This window comes from Topomyia yanbarensis, chromosome 3 (genome assembly GCF_030247195.1).
Source record: "Topomyia yanbarensis strain Yona2022 chromosome 3, ASM3024719v1, whole genome shotgun sequence".
Taxonomy (NCBI): domain Eukaryota; kingdom Metazoa; phylum Arthropoda; class Insecta; order Diptera; family Culicidae; genus Topomyia; species Topomyia yanbarensis.
In genome coordinates, this window is record NC_080672.1 from 167,678,949 (window position 1) to 167,696,300 (window position 17,352).

Consider the following 17,352-nt stretch of genomic DNA (forward strand, 5'->3'; position numbering starts at 1 on the left):
TAATTCACCGTCCCGTACGAGCAGAAATGTTTAACCAGGCTTTAAATGAGTGGCCGGCCAAATGCCGAGACTTTTTCCACTGAAATCTTGCAGCTCGTAGGAGAATGACCCGAGTTTTGCTTTTACGCGGCAGGGAAGGAATTGCCGGCCGTACTTGGAATTATAATGTTCCGCGGCACTGGACAGTTTCATATTCCGGCGATACACTAATTATCCCTCCACAAATGATTTGGAAAACCGATGATGACGAAGATTGTACCGGTGTTGGGACGATTTATGCGCTTTTTCCAAATTTGTGGTAACTATTTCGTAGATACGGGAAAACATACGTTTACGACGCTCGTTAAGCAGATCTGTGGTAAGCTTCTCATTGTTTCGTGCTAACTTGTGATCGCTTCCAGCTTCCGAAAACTCATGACCATGAGTTATAAAAAACGGCGTGAAACCAGTCGAAGTGTGAACACTGGTGTTCAACACCATTTCGATTTCATGAACTCGTGTGTCCCACAAACGTTGGTCCTCCTTGACATACGTCCGGATAGCAGCGTTGATAGTGCGGTTTACTCTCTCAACTGGATTTGCTTGTGAGTGGTATCGCGAGTTCAACCAATGTGCAATTCCGAACCGCTCTAAAAGTTCTTTGAAATCTTTAGAGACAAAGCTGCTACCATTGTCGGTTATTATGACCTCTGGAACCGAATTTCGCAGAAACCATTGGTCTCTCAGAATATTGCACATTGGTGAACTAGCGACACTTTTCACCGGTTGGAGCATCACCCACTTGGAGAAGTAATCGCAAACTACCAACAGGTGCTGACTACCACGACGACTGCGGCGGAGGGGGCCAATGAAATCGGCTGAGATTATTTGCCACGGGCGTGTGGCTATTCTCATTTTTCCCATTTCAGGGGCCATCGGTGCAGACGTAGCCTTTACTTCTTTGCACGTTGTGCATTTTTGTATATAGTGACGAACTTCTGCTGCCATTTTGGGCCAGTAGAACCGTTGTCGAACTCGTGCGAGTGTTTTATCGTACCCGGGGTGAAAACAAGCGTCGTGACAGTGTTAGAGTATCTTGTTATACTCCGCTGGCTGAGGAACTAGCTTCCACTCAAACCGAGCATCACAAGGATTGTTGTGGGAAGTGACGAATTTGTGAAGTTGGCCATCTTCCACTTTAAAGTCCACGAAGTCATCGGGGCGGTCGGTTACCTTGCTTAACATTGAAGAATACCAAGTGGAATCGACAACTGTCGCGATGCTTCGAGATAAGGCATCCGGCACAATATTTTCCTTTCCCTTACGATGCCGGACGGTCATGTCAAACTGTTGAAGGTTCAACGCCCATCTGCTGCATCTAGATCCGACTTTCCACTTGGTACTCAGGATGTGTGTAAGGGCGGACGAATCGGTAATGAGGGTGAAATGGTACCCCTCAATGTACCCGCGGAAAGCATCGATGGATAAGATTGCCGCCAAAGCCTCCTTTTCAGCAGCGTGGTAGTTTTTTTGAGGTGTGGTTAATTTGTGCGAGAAGTAAGAAATCACGTGTTCTGTTCCATCTTGCTCTTGTATTAACACTCCTGCCACTGCCACGTCGCTTGCATCCGTTTGTATGGTAAATTGGCGACTGAAATCTGGGCTTTTCAAGACGGGGGAAGAGATCAGACGCTCTTTAATCTGGCAGAATGCTTTTTCAGCCGCTTCACTCCAACGAATGGTTTTGGATTTTGACTGCAAGAGATCCGATAAGGCAGCAGTGACCCCGCTAAAATCCGGAATGAAGCGCCGGTAATAATTCGCCATTCCTAGAAATCTTCTAAGCTTGGTTATGGTATTAGGCCTTTCATATTCGACAATAGGGCGAATTTTGTCTGGATTGGCTCTAAGACCATCGGTGCGTAGAAGATAACCGAGGAAGGGAATTTCGGTCACTCCAAACTTCGATTTTTCGAGGTTAATGCTCAGATTGGCGTCTTTCAAGCGACGAGCAATCTCAGTTAAGAGCTGTTGGTGATGCGCAAACGTTTCCGTTACCACGACGATATCGTCGAGGTAAACGAAAACGTACGGTTCCAGTATACCGTGACCTAGAACCTTGTCCATCAGCCGGGCCAATGTGGCCGGACTGTTAACCAAACCGAAAGGCATACGGGTATACTGGAACAGCCCTTTGCCCTGTACACTAAATGCCGTGTACTTTCGCGATTCCTTATCCAAAGGTACTTGGAGGAATGCTTCCGACAAGTCTATTGTAGACAAATATCTTGCATTCGGTAGTTGACCCAAAATACGGCCAGGGTGGGGCAAAGGGTACGCATCACGAACTGTTCTCTCGTTAATTTTTCGAGCATCCAAACACAATCTCACTTTATTTGGCTTTATAACTGGCACGCAATTGAGCGACCAATCCGAACTACTTCGTTCTATAATTCCCAGATCCAAGAGTCTCTGAAGCTCAACGGCAACCAGATCTTGCGTCTTAGGGGACATTACGTAAGGGAACTGGCGAACGGGGGATTTGGTTTCCCATTCTTTCGCCAGCACAATACGATGTTGGGCACAGCTAGTCATAGTCAATTCACCCTCCCGCGCGGGAACGAATTGTCTCTTGACCTTTTCAATCTCTTCCTTTTCTTTGGAAGTTAAAAATGTCTCGGGAGTGGGTTGATTGATTTCCGCGACGGTAGCTTGGCGCTCGCTGTTTATGGTATCATGCATTGTGGGTTGAATCAGGAATTTCTCCCAAAAATCCATACCACAGATGCAATTGATGGAAAGGTTGGCCACAACCAGTGTCGGAATTATTCTAACACAACTTTCGAGTGTAAATGGCAGTTGAACCTGCCCAAGAATTTGGAGTTCATCTCCGCTAGCCGAGCGAAGGACAACATTTTTGGAGGGACGATGCAGCTTTTTATATTTGAACTGCTTGAAAAATTTTTCACTGATTAGCGTGTGATTACTACCGCTATCAAGAAGGGCACGAATCGAAAGGCCGTACACTTTTACTGAAACATACGGTCGGTTGTCGTTTGGAAATGGGTAAATTATTTGAAACGTTTCTGAAGATTTGGGGTACAGATTCTCTGTTGCATTTTCCCAGAAGGGCGGGGGAACCCTTGGGAGACTAGAGATTTGGTTTACGCGTCTGGGCACTGCGAACGGCGAATTTGGCTCGCGTGCGGGCCGTTTTTTTGACAATAGGGACAATAATTTGTCGGGAACCCTCGAAGACCACAAGTGCTGCAGAAAAGTGTACGTGGTAATCTGCACATAGCTACATGGTGTCCAATTCTTCCACAGTTGTAGCAAGTATTGGGTGGTGGGGGCGAGTGCGCGGTAATTAAATCTTCCAAAGTAATTTGGGGGCGAGACTGACATGCAGATGACATCGCAGTCTGTTCCCGGGCGGTGGGATTACGCGACGAGCCTTGATTCGTCGACACATTGTGAGAGAGCTCATTACTTTTTGGGGGAGGTTGGTTTGCCCGCGACTGATTGTTTTGAGGATTGGTGGATGTGTTAGAAACATTCCTATTCGGTTGCGAAACCGTAGCGATTGGCTCACTGTGCTGAGATTGTGGTTGCTTGTTTGCCTTCTTTTTGGGATTGGACTCTGTCCCTTGGACGGCCTGAATAGTCTTCTCGGTACCAAAGACCTTGTTGTACGCCGAGAAATTCAGCGCGTCCAGTTTCTGACCGGCGGCGACCAGTGTTTCCAAATCTATAATGGGGATGAATGTCATTTGCCGTTTATAATCAACCCGCATATTTTGCTGAAGTATTTGAACTTTCTCGTGTTCGGGAATTTGCACACTCATCGTGCGAAAAAGTTTCTCTAGCTCAAAGTAGTATTCATGGAAGGATTCGTGTTTTTGTTGCCTCCGCTGATAAATTTTCATTTTTATCAGGGCGTCAAGATCAGGGTGCATATAGGTTCGTTTCAACTCGAAGACAAGATGCTGCCAATTCAGCAATCTGCCTGTGGTTCGCTGAGTCATATACCACTTAAGGGCTGATCCCGCAAACAAATGTACTGCCGACTCAAACAGTTCCACATCTGACACGTGCTCAGCTTGGGATAAAACCTGAATCAGTTCCAAAAACTCATTCAGCTTCAAACCTTGGTCATCACCGCTATATTTTGTGATGTTCCATTTAGATACCGGCAAACAGTGGCGGTTCTGAATAGGGATAGAATATGCATTTGCGGACGTACGGTTCGGTATAGGAAGTGGGTTATTGCCAGGGAGGGAATGAACGGAGTATGTGGCATTTTGAATCGGAATTGTTGGACGAATTTCTGAAGGAATCTGGTTAATATTTTGAAATCTAGGGTAATTTGAAGAGGAAATAAAAGGATTCTGGCGGATTAGGGATGTAAAACTAGCAGGAGAGGAATCAGGAAAATTAGGATTGCGGTACGATTGGCTATTTGACGGCATGGCAAAGTCAAAAAAGGTTTGCGTCCCGGCATCTTTTACTTCCCTGCGTCGTGCTAACTCGTGTTCCAAATCTACTATTCTTGCCTGCAATGAGTGGATCCATTCAAGGTCAGCCTGCGATAAAACTGACTGCCTAGGGTTGTTAATTATTTCCTGATCTTCGTTTTCTGCTTCCTGATTTATTTCATCTTCGTCTGGCGTATGTTCCTCCGAATCATCGTTATCCTGATTATTCTGATTGGGAATTGTTAAATTACCGAAAATTGGGTCAATGGTTTCCACTAATTCAACCAGTGTATTTTGTAAAAAACTATGCAAATTGGGCGAGCCACGTGCGTTAGACAAAACGGTCACTATGCGCACGCCCACATGCAACATCCTCGCATAATACGCCATCTTTGCGTCGTCATTCTCTTCTTGCCCCAAAGCCTTTTTCAAGTCCGAATATTTTTGAGTACATACAGTAATCTCTTTGCCTGAATCGATTGACACGTGGAGCGAACGTTTTTCAGTCGAATTCTCCCTCTCAGCTTTTAGCTGATCCCTTAACCATCTCCGTTTGCGTGTTTGATCAAAACTTTCCCCTATGATGACAGACCGAACTATCAGTTCATGGTCAAGCTCATCATCCGAAAGAAATTCAACTTTCAAATCAGAATACCACTTTACTAACAACTCACTGGCTTGATCAAATGTAAAGCGTGAAGCAGCCATTTTTAATTAAACTATAAGTTAACGACCAAACACTTAAATATACTCCTAGAAATGATAATTTAAATAAACTTAGTAACAACACAAAAAAGTAGAAAAATACAATTAAATCCAATTTAATTCAATCATTTTAGAACCACCCTATTTTTAATAAAGGAAATCAATCAGTATTTCTGCTCTACATCTGCAATGTACGGCGTATGATTTGCAGGTTTTTTCATCACTCGCAAGAATCCGCATTAAAACGGTTCGAAGTTTTACTCTCGGACTGCTTTTTGGACAACACATCGACCTAATGACCAAACGTTAATGAAAATTACGCGAGTAATTGAATTTCCCCGGGAGACACAACGAAAAAGGGGTTTGCTTCTGGTCTTGGAAGCAAAGCACTTTTTCTTAATATTTTTTTGCGTTGGGCGCCAATTGTTACAATTCACTTTTTACTACACGAGGTGGCCGTACCACCTTAGTCACCGGCTAGGGTCATTTTCTTATTGTCTCCAGAGGAAATTTAAACGTGGGAGAACTTTCAACCCTTCAAATACCAAAGGTCACTGAGCGGAAGTCGAACTGAGCGGAAACAAGCAAATGGACTCACTTAACAAAAAAATAGACGACACAGCTAAATTACACTTAAAGACCAGACATTTTTATTTAATTTTAATTTAGTTTCACTTTTTGTTGGGGTAGGGAATAATTTTAAAACAAAAAGGGATAATTTTACTTGCGCATTTTATTTTGCTGACATCTTCCTTGTTGGGCACTGCGTGGTGCTTCGTTGCGGCCGTGTAACTCGTTGGTCGACATGCAGCAATCCAGGGGAGGTGCGGGGCGATCAATGGCGGGCCTGCCGGAGAGGGTGCAGTCAGTGCCTGGCGATGACGATGATGATGAGGGGTCTTCGTTAGCAGCAATTCGGCCGTTTTTTTTATACGAAGGCCGGCTTTACACAAAGCGACCCGGGGAGTGACACTACGCGCACTGTTTGTATAGGAGTTCAACAAAGTCGAGCGAGTTGTTTCTTCACAACGGTTAACTACCAAACCCTTTAGGTACTAGGGTTGTAATGGCGTACACAATAGCGTATAACTTGCCCGCTTAGGTCTTTTCTTCACGGACCGGTCTTCCACACAATACTGGCTACCGAACGAAACTCGCGGGCACGATTGACGTGTGACCGCTTGTGCTGGTACTTACTCCACCGGGTTCAATTAACTATAAGAGACCGGATCTTGCTATTCTGGACCCTTTTATCCTCTCCTTGTCCGGTTTCCAAACAGTTTCCCTCCGGGCCCTGCCTCCGATCACCCGCATCAAACCGCCCCGCATTCGATGACGATGACATTATCATGACGACAGTATGATGATGACGGCAGACGTTATGATGATGACAACAGACGTTTACATTTATCGTTTAGGGTTGGCGTCGTAATATAATTTTTTTGAATTCAAATTTTTATAGCGAATGACAAATATTTTAATACATGTAACTTGTTTCCCAGTTTTACATAATATTTTAATAGAATAACAAGAGATAGTATGATATAATAATTAAGTATAATATAAATTGAGATTGTATATACAAAATGAGTAATTCAATAAATATAATAAATAGTAATGAACGAATAAATAACAAATAGATAAATAAATAAATAAATAAATAAATAAATAACAAAATCTAACTTTGACACCAACCAGGACTACTAAGCAAAACTTAAACGAAACTCAAACATGAAAACATGGAGTGATAACCGACGTGACGTTTATGTTTTACTTAGACATTTACTAACAATATTTTTACCGGTGTACACAAAGAACAGGCCTCGTCAAACACGTAACGGGGACCGTGCGCTGTTATTTATGTACACGCAAAACAAAAAATGACAATAAATATGGTAATGTAATTTTAGCTGACTCAGTGACCAAGGGTAGTATTGTGACCGTCCTAGTAAAAGGTCACAGTGTTCGCCCTTTATGAACGTAATTCTAGATAATAAAATTTTCTTTGTTGCACAGTATCTCTTCAGATTGCTAATACAATTTTAATTTTCCATCGCGTTTCTCTCAGTTGCCAGTAATTGGATATCCAATTAGTTCAGAACTGAGCCGCCAGAGGTGCTTTAAAAGAGTAAATAAATCGAACCCCTCGTCGTGAATGTGACTATCATAAAATAGGTTTAACATGAAATATATCGAAACACTGGTTATTTTGAAAGGGGTGTCTCAGGAAGATTTGTCTAGAAAGTCAAGAGCATCTGGATGGTGGAAATGATAACTCGGAATTGTCCCACCAGGCGGCGCTAGTGCGAATGCAAATGTTCAACTATGACTCAATGACGAAAATATTTACGGCCAATTTCTTCACTGGATGAAAACCAATTTTTGCTGTAAACCAATTTTCGGGTTGCTGGTAATCAATTAGCCAAAAACTGGTTTTCACCGAAAACCGGTTTTCATCCAAGTGAAGAAATTGGCCGTTAGAACACAGAGAACAGACATCCATGATCGAACAAAAATATTTAAAAAACGTGTGTAAACATTTGAATTATTATACTAAAAACACTAGCGCCGCCACATCAACCTATCCCAACTATCCGTCAAATCGATTCCGGAACCGGTTCGAAATCCTGGATGGATTCTGTATGGAATCTAGCTCAAAGAAAACAACCGATTGCGACTCTATCGGTTGACGCATTTGAGCTGGAATTCATGCTGGAATTCATGCTGGAAGTCCGAATCGGTTCCGGACTAGTTTGACTGGGTAGAGGAATAACCGCTGTCAATTCTGTCGCACTCAGCCACAAAAAAACATGACGACAGTAGCGCACCTGGTTTAGATATCCAAACTACCTTCGAAACCGTTAGAGATTTTACACAAGTTGAATGCTGAAGATGGACGTCTGTTCTCTGTGGTTAGAGGATTACTGTATTTAGTGAAGTTGCTCGAGAAATCATAGACTACCAGATGATGACAGATTAGTTTGGGATACTCTTACTATATGGCGTTAGTGAACGTACCACTACCACCTTTCAGCACATTATAGAATATGATGCATCTCAAAAGTCTAATAGAAAGATGGTGTTTTTGGAAAAGTTCTATAGAGGAGGTCAAGGGCTACCCGATTATGGACAAATCAAATTGAAATAGATCCACCTGGCGGCGCTAGTGAGCATGAACTATTTTTCCAATTCTATATCCCGGTATAATGACAATTTAGAAGTCTGGTGTCTTCGGCAATATAGATCAGCGGGTCGAGTGCTGCCCGAAGGCGAATAAATAATTTCAGAGTACAGTCAATAGGCGGTACTAGGGAGAATACAAACTCCAGTACATGTTAGGTGATGTTTTGTCACGAAAGTTTAATAATTTAAGAAAATTGTTTTCTATAAAGTTTCTGAGGACGTCAAGGGCTGTTTAATAATGTAATGATTGAATTGGATATTACTCTTCAAGAAAAATCACTGAATGTGGTAACCCTGCCAAAAAGTGAAGCTACAACAAAAAGAATGATGAAAATATTTTCATTTATCGCACAATCCATCTGAACCAAAAAATTAATAAAAGAGATCGCCTTTTTTCAGAGTGCTCAATAGACATGAACTGTGAAAGGGTGAAATTCGGTATATGTGTACGCAGCAGAAATAATCGCCGGCAAGGTTCAAATCGTTTCAAAAAGTTCTCGTCTTGTATCACCAAACAGTTATCTGCAAACCCTTCTTATTAGGACGAATACATAATGGAAAAACTAGTGGATGTAGAACCACAGACTAACAGACATAACACTTAAAAGCAAAGCTTCGTTCGCTTTAACGGTCATTTAAAATATATTTGTAGTTGGGACTGTGGCCACATTTGAAATTATGGCGACTCTGACATATGAACAAGCATATTGGGGAAAGACCACTAGTGAAAAATTGCTCCCAAACCTGAGGGGTAACCCACCAGCAAATGAGTGTTTGGGACCGTGAATAAAAGGTGGAGCTAGTGTTCTGGGAAAATGGTCGGATCGATGCTTTTTGAGGGAATTCCCTCATAGTGTTATGTCTGTTAGTCTGTGGTAGAACTATTCGTTGGCGTAAGATATTAAAATTCTGCTTATAACAAGGTAGTTGTTGTAGTTTATGTCCGGAACATAACCGGGGAGTTGATGTAGGACAATTATTTTATGTGAGTTTTCTGTATTACCTTAAAACCCTGACTAAAACATGTTACGTTTACAGATAATTCGCCAAATTTAATTTTATTTAGTTATATCTATTTTATGCGGAGAACTTGGTATTAAAATTGTTTCACTAAATTAATTGCCGAATGGGATACCATTCAAATCTCCAGGAAAATGTTGCTGAACCCGGGGAATCGTACTTAATGTGTAAATTTAGCCGTTTGAAAGAGATACAAGCAGAATTTTAATATGATACACCAACGAATAGTACTACGTTGACACTCTAGTTATGTCCCGGACATTACCCACCACTAGTTTTTGCAGTACTTGATCAGTCGTATTAAGCCTGCTTCCGAAATGTTGAGTAAAGTTATGTTTAAACCCAACATTTGGAGAGAATTGGGGTAAAACTGATTAAAACGTGTAATGCAGACAATCCTACTGTGTTCCATAGAAGCTTCGGACTTTTTTGCATAAACTTCCGGCAGTCGCACTAGTGCACTGAGTGCACGCTGCTTTTAAAAGCTAGCGAAATCGTTTTACACTGAGAAACAAAAATATGCATAGTTAGCATATTTTCTATTCCCGTCTCTTTTCTTCTGCTGTGATTTTTATGCATTTTCATGCATAAACTTCTAATAACCATTCAATGAGTGGATAGACCGAATATATCCAATGCATAAAATTTACAGCAGAAGAAACGAGAGGCAGATAGAAAAGTATGCTCACAGAGAACAGACGTCCATCTTCAGCATTCAACTTGTGTAAAATCTCTAACGGTTTCGAAGGTAGTTTGGATATCTAAACCAGGTGCGCTACTGTCGTCATGTTTTTTTGTGGCTGAGTTCGACAGAATTGACAGCGTTTATTCCTCTACCCAGTCAAACTAGTCCGGAACCGATTCGGACTTCCAGCATGAATTCCAGCTCAAATGCATCAACCGATGCGCGACTTGCGGAGGGATAAGAAACATTATGGTAATTCGGATTCAGCTTTCTTCTAAGTTATTCAGCCAGTAATAAACATAACACAACTAAGGGGGTCTGGGGCAAAACGAGCATGATAGCGTGCTTTATGGTTATTCTGAAAACTTGAAATCGGACATTTTTACATAAGATATACACATTTTCGATAACCGTACTTAGCCTTCTATCAAGCTGTTGAGTCCCACTCTAATTTTAAAGTAAACGGCAAGTTACGGCGGGTAGCCTAGAACAAAGTTTCAATATCCGATCGCCACCATCTAGTTTACCCCGCCTAGCCGCCATTTCGTTTACTGGGGTAAAGTCGCGTTTTTATGCTTTTTTCCCACTGCGCATGTAGTCATGCAAAAACTCGTGCGAAATTCTGCACGAAATTCGTGTAAAATTCCGCGCGAAATTTCGTATAAAATGTCGCGCGAAGTTCCGTGTTAAATTCCGTGCGAAATTTGTGCATGGAATTTCGCAAAACGTTCGAAATTTCGTGCAAAATTCCGTGGGAAATTATGTGCACAATTTGCACGCACGGAATTTCGCACGAAAATTTGGGCGGAATTTCGCACAAAATTACGCACGTAAATTCGCTCCAAATTTCAACTTACTGAGCGTCATAAGATGGTTGAAAGCGTTCAAAACAAGTGCACAGTGGCTCGGCTTAGAACAAAAGTCAAAACATTGTCTTATCAGTACAAATAGGACAGTTTTATATAATTTTGGTACGTTCAATTCGTTTTTGACATAAAAACACAGACTAACAGACATAACACTATGAGGGAATTCCCTCAAAAACATCGATCCGACCATTTTCCCAGAACACTAGCTCCACCTTTTATTCACGGTCCCAAACACTCATTTGCTGGTGGGTTACCCCTCAGGTTTGGGAGCAATTTTTCACTAGTGGTCTTTCCCCAATATGCTTGTTCATATGTCAGAGTCGCCATAATTTCAAATGTGGCCACAGTCCCAACTACAAATATATTTTCAATGACCGTTAAAGCGGACGAAGCTTTGCTTTTAAGTGTTATGTCTGTTAGTCTGTGATAAAAATATATTAAAAATAAACATTTACTGTTCATTAGGGTGGCTCAAAAATATGTTTTTGTCGAAACGGTTCATAAATTATTTTATAAGTAACTGTTGTGCACTAGATTCGTTTTTGATGTTAAACCAGGTCAGAAAAAAAATCCTAATTCATTAGGGGGGCTCAAAAATATTTTTTTTTTGTAATCGTTCATAAAATTGTTTAATTATAATGTTAGTGCGCTGAATTTATTTTAAATATAAAAACATGTTTGAAAAAAGTCCCTCTCATTAGGATGATTGAAAAATAATTATTGTGTAGCAGTGTTTAATATTTTTAGTAGAAATGTTTGTGTACTGCATTCCTTTTTGATATTAAAACATTAGAAAAAAAAACACTCATTAGGGAGGCTAGAAAAATAATTATTTTGCCGTTAAGTTTCTTATTTTTTTGTTAATTTTGGTACGCCGCAGTTCTTTAAAATTATTTTTATGTCTTAACGATTCAAATAAGATGATTTTGAATAGCTTTGGAATCTTGAATTCATTTTTGACGTAAAGTGTTAAGCAAAAATAACTTCACTAATCTGTAGTTTGGTTCACGCATAATGAATGTTTTATGATAAAGTATTTCATTATGTTTTAATTGCCGCAAGGCTCTACTGTATCGATTTTGTTGGCTATTTTCGGCAAATTTGAGACTAAGAGAAACGAAAGCAATGAAATTGAAAGACGGATAGGTATTCTAGAGCGAATCAGTTATAAACTTAGAACGGAAAACTAGAACTAGACAGGCTCATATGGGCATGATCGAAAGGAAATGTGAAGAATTCTTTGCCTTCTGCAGAAGGCGTTGCACCCAAGTCTATCGCATGGTCTATGGTAGAACATAACTCATCATCATGTTTTACCGCCGATGCCGGCGTCGGCGGTAAAACAAACCATCACCGAAACTGGCCATCGTGGCCAAATGACCTTCGAACTTGTTTTGAACGCCTTTCACCATCTTGTGAAGCTCAGTAGATGTTTTTTGATACATTGCAAGATGAAGGTTTGCGATTTCTGAGACCGTATTCCGGATTGACCGGAACTTACCATCGCGGCCAAATGACCTCCAAAATTGTTTTGAATACATTTCACTATCTTGTGAAGCTCGGTATGTTTTTTGAAACGTCGTATGCGGAAGGTGTGCGATTTGATCCTCTGGAACCGTATTCTGGATTCACTGGAGCTGGTCATCGCGGCTATATGGCCTCCACACTCCTTCAACAACCTTATGAAGCTCATTAGATGTTTTTTTTACATGTATGATAAAGGTTTGCGATATGATGAAAGAGACCCCCAGGAAACATATTCGGGATTAACCAGTGAACCGATCAAGTGTCCTCGTAGTTTGAAAATGGAGTAATTTTTTCAGTGGATTAGTTCAGTTAAGGAAGTCCTATAGAAAATTTCGATACTATTAATAAAAAACCCAATTAGGGTTGCCACCTCTGGAGAGGCTTTGACCCGGAGATTTTCACTGACCTGAATTTTGAGTGGAAAGAGACAGAAATTGGAATCAAAGCGATTGTTCAGCATTTTAGAGTGCTTTAATCGCTTTTTATAACTACGTTAAAGTAAAGCTGTAAATTTTTATCGTTTGAGAATGGTTTTATCGGTTTAATCTGGTGTAATATTTCACTTCCCAGACTACATGTCAAGACTACAAAAGCACCAGCTACTCTCACTGTGGAGGATAAGTCGCACGAGCATCGCTCTCCTCCACAACTAACAGGAAAAGGGGGCAGGGCTGTGGCATCACATGGGAAGCACTATGTGGTGTCGGTTATTCATTACCAGAGGTCGTAACAAAAGGGCAAAACAGGGGGCAACCCCCTACCAAACACACAAGGGTCGTTGCAGGAGTAGCAACAACACCGGAAGAACTCGTTTGAGGTTGACCTAGTCAGTTGGATTAGAAGAAATCTGCCCTACCTTGGTGCAGCTGGTGATAAGCACCACTGACAGTGAAGTGATTAGGTAAAATTTGCCGCAAAATAACTTTTTTACACAATTTTAAGCGTCTTAGTAGAATGCAGCATTTCAATTGTAGCCTATAGCGAAATATTACTTACCTTATTCTTTTTTCCTTTTTTATTTCGACTATGTTAGTCACATTTTCTTTTTTACATTTTAACGACATTCAATTAGCTATAGATTACTGGGTAGGGAAAGTTATGAAAATTAGAGCCATAGTACTCAAGTGAGATCAAGGATGTTAAGTAAACAGATCGGAAAACTAGAAGTGGCAGGGTCATTAGAACAGGCTTAATATCGTACGGGCTTAATCTTTGTCTTCTGTTAATTGTAGTAAATTTTATTTGTTTTTCATTTTCATTGCTTTGTGAAACAAATCAGCAATATTTGGTGAACTCATCTTCACCACCTTGAAACGAAGGGTTAGTTGGGAAACATAAATCTGAACCAGAGTAATAGTTAACTATGACTTTTTAAATATTTTGTAAAGAATAAATTCCAAAAAAATCATACTATGCTTCTTCCCACCAAACCCGGAGAAATTGATGTAAAACCCGGAGGTCCGGAGATCGCTCCAGAAAACCGGAGTCTCCGGGTCAAACCCGGAGGCGTGGCAACCCTACTCGAAATGGCAAAACTAACTTACCCCAACGCGATCCGGAATAACTCCGGTGTTTTTGAACCTTGGTGGTCCGTTGTGCAATAATATGAACTAGAAGAATTTCTAGTTCCTTTGACATATGTAAACGACTTCACCCGTATTACCCGTACTAGTCGTACAACAATCGATCTTGTTTTCTCAAATTGTGATATCGATGTTAAACCAGTGAGTGAATTAAAGATTTCAGATCTCGAAACGTTGTGCTTGACATTCAAGGGTGAATGTGAGAAGAAAGAAGAAACACTGGTGAAGATAAAGTACTGGAAAAATTACTCGCGTGAGGCGTAAATTCTGTTGTTGAGGGAAAACATAAACTATGGAGCTAGTCTTGGCCATCTACATGAGAAGGCTGATTGTTTGATCGAGATCTTGAAGAAATCGGTGGACACATTAGTGCTGGTGAAGTTCATCAAATCGAAGAAATCGTGGAAATGGTACAGTGCCCAAGTAACAATTTTAGTTTTATAGCACGCTACAAGTGAAATCTAAGTTTTATGAGTGGCTATAAAACTATCATAAAACCTCAATTGTTACTAGGGTGTGGAACTACTGGAGATGAAACGACGACGGAATATGTGCAACACAGCATTGATTAGCATAAAACCAACAGTAAAGAATTGTGCAGGATTTTGAAACGACTGATCAAACCTGAGGGAAATCGTCCCAAGTCCATAACGTTCGACGGCATCGAGGTACAGGAGCAATCGATTGTAGCACAACAGCGGCTTTAAATCTGGTTTTGGACAAGTGTAAGAAAAGCCTAGAGAAAAGACTGCATGTTTGCTGTTTTCCTAGACTTGAAGCGAGCGTTTGAAATGATTTCACGGAAGAGATTGGTGAACATTCTGACAAAATATGGAACCACGGGCACAGCACTGAAGAGCTGAGAGGTTCTCGTCCTATTTGGATCCTCGAAGTCAAAGAACCAAGTACAATTCTATGTTGTCAGACGCTACGAAAACCTCGGTGGGTGTTCCACAAGGAAGCATGCTGGGTCCCCTGTTATTTATTTTTTACATTAAAGAATTCTAAAATACTATGATATAAACTTGTTTGCTGATGATACTGTGATATTTATTGCCTCCAACAGTGCTATCGCTGCTACTGAAAAACTGAATAGTGATCTAGAAAATTTGAGTTCTTGGTTAAAATTTAAGACACTGAAACTGAACGTGACGAAAGCAAAATACATCAAAAACAATTAACAATGATTGTGTTAATGTTAAGCTGGATAATAATGTGTTAGAACGTGTCAGTGAAATTAAATACCTGGGAGTGATTATAGATGAAAATCAAAATTTCAAAAAACACATTTACTACACTATCAAAAAGATCGCGAAAAAATATGGTGTTCTGTGTCGGTTAAGCAAAGAATTGTCGCAGTGGAATTTGATTCATTCATATTCATTCATTTATTTGATTCCTTGCTAAAGGGCGAACACGAAATTATTGCGACACCGAAAATGACATGGCAATTTTCTTATAATAGTGTAATTTTAGAATAGTGGCATGATGCCAATTCTGGCCAAAGTAGCGGAGCTTCGTCGTACTGCTGCAAGAACGGCAAAAGGCGCTTCTCGAGGCACTCAGATTTGTAAATCTCGCCATTTACTGTGCCCTTTGTCACGAAAGGCTCACTCCTCAGTCCGCAAGAGCAGATGGCCTGCGAAATGAGATATTTGGAGGCGAACTTCGACATTTTCTTCTTCTTAAATTTGTCGTCCACATAGAACTTGCTCTTGCCGATGAAAAACTCCAACCCCGGAATTTGCTTAAAATCGGCTTTTATATACGTTTCGTCGTCCATCACACAGCAGCCATATTTTGTCAGCATCTTCTCGTAGAGCTTCCGTGCCCGAGTTTTAGCCATCGATTGTTGCCGCTCATCGCGGTTTGGGAAGTTCTGTACCTTGTATGTATGTAGTCCAGCTCTCTTCTTTGCATACGTAGATTCTGGACGTAGCTCTGCGACATGCCGATCTTTTTAGCCAAATCACGGCTTGAGACGTTGGGATTTGCTTTAATCATCCGCTTCACCTTTCCCTCCGTCTTTTTGTTCTGCGGTTCCGGTTTTCTTCCAACTCCTTTGCCGTGGTCCAACGTCAACCGCTCCTGGAACCGCTTCAACACTCTGGAGACGGTTGAATGGTGAATGTTCAACATTTTTCCCAACTGCCGGTGCGACAGGTCAGGAAATTCCAGGTGTTTGGAAAGAATTTGTTCTCTCGACTCGCGTTGGTTCACCTCCATTTTCGTTGATTCGAAAAACACGACTTCGAGTTTGACAGCATGTAAACAATACACCTCAATGAGAAAGTGTGCAAAATTTGTTTGATTTTTACCCAATGGTAAAAGAGTTATGCCCTGTTGAATGTGTCGCAATAATTTAGTGTTCGCCCTTTAATGAACAACAGATGAACCATCTTCAGAAGTTGCAAAACAAAGTGATGAGACTTGTTCTACGATGTAACAGAAGAGCAGTGATATGAGGGCTAGCGCCAGAATATCTGCGTTCACGAATTGTACGGGGTAGATACCTTCACCAGTATGACACCCGATCTACAAACGACATGGCCAGCTTCTTATCGGTTATCATCCACGCAAAATTATTTATTCTAAAAAGATCAAAACTTTACAATACACTGCCAAGATATATTAAGGATGAGACTAATGTGAATGTGTTCAAAAGAAAATGTTTGTTATTTGTTAAAAATGGAATAAGAGTATAATTATGTAAATTTTTGTTAAATATCTACTATAGATAAATAAATATCAATCAATCAATCAATATAAAGTATCGAAATTGGCCAACTCTATCCAGAGTTAAGAATTTTTGAAAAAAAAAAATATTTTTTGCAAGAATCCCAACCCGAGCGTTTAGGTTTCAAACACTTACCTTTCAATTTAAGATGTAAGTATCGCAATCCGGATGAATTGACCTGCTAATCCCATCAACACCAAAACAGAGTCACACAAACATAGTTTGAGCAATAATTAACTAAAACCCATGCCAATCAATAGGATTGAATGAAAACCTTTTTTATATTACTCGAAATTCTTGCCCGCGGGTAGCGATTTAGTTCAAGATTAGTTTCGCGAATAAGTTCGGAAAAATTTATGATTTGGCAAGGGATTTGCTCCTGTGACCAGAAAACCAGCGTTTTTATGGTGGGTAAGACCATGAATTCGGAAGTATACAAAAGGCAAACGAATGTTACTTTTTATTAAGTCCCATGATGGTTCAGTTATGTTTTGACCAATGAACAATGGATTCCAGGACCCTAATCTCACAGTCACGTCACCTAGTGAGTAGAAGGAAAGTCACGGGGCGACGTGACTGTGGAAATAGG

The 17,352-nt window shown here is 40.7% G+C and overlaps 1 protein-coding gene across 1 annotated transcript; it reads right to left on the minus strand.

The window, feature by feature from the left end:
* Positions 1-1,065: 1,065 nt before the first annotated feature.
* LOC131687369 (uncharacterized) lies at positions 1,066-12,561 on the minus strand. Its single transcript, XM_058971450.1, has 4 exons — positions 12,418-12,561; positions 4,488-4,682; positions 3,470-4,187; positions 1,066-3,011 (listed from the first exon to the last, which is right to left on the minus strand). The coding sequence occupies exons 1-4, from the start codon at positions 12,559-12,561 to the stop codon at positions 1,066-1,068; spliced, it is 3,003 nt and encodes a 1,000-aa protein (XP_058827433.1).
* Between the last annotated feature and the right edge of the window lie 4,791 nt (positions 12,562-17,352).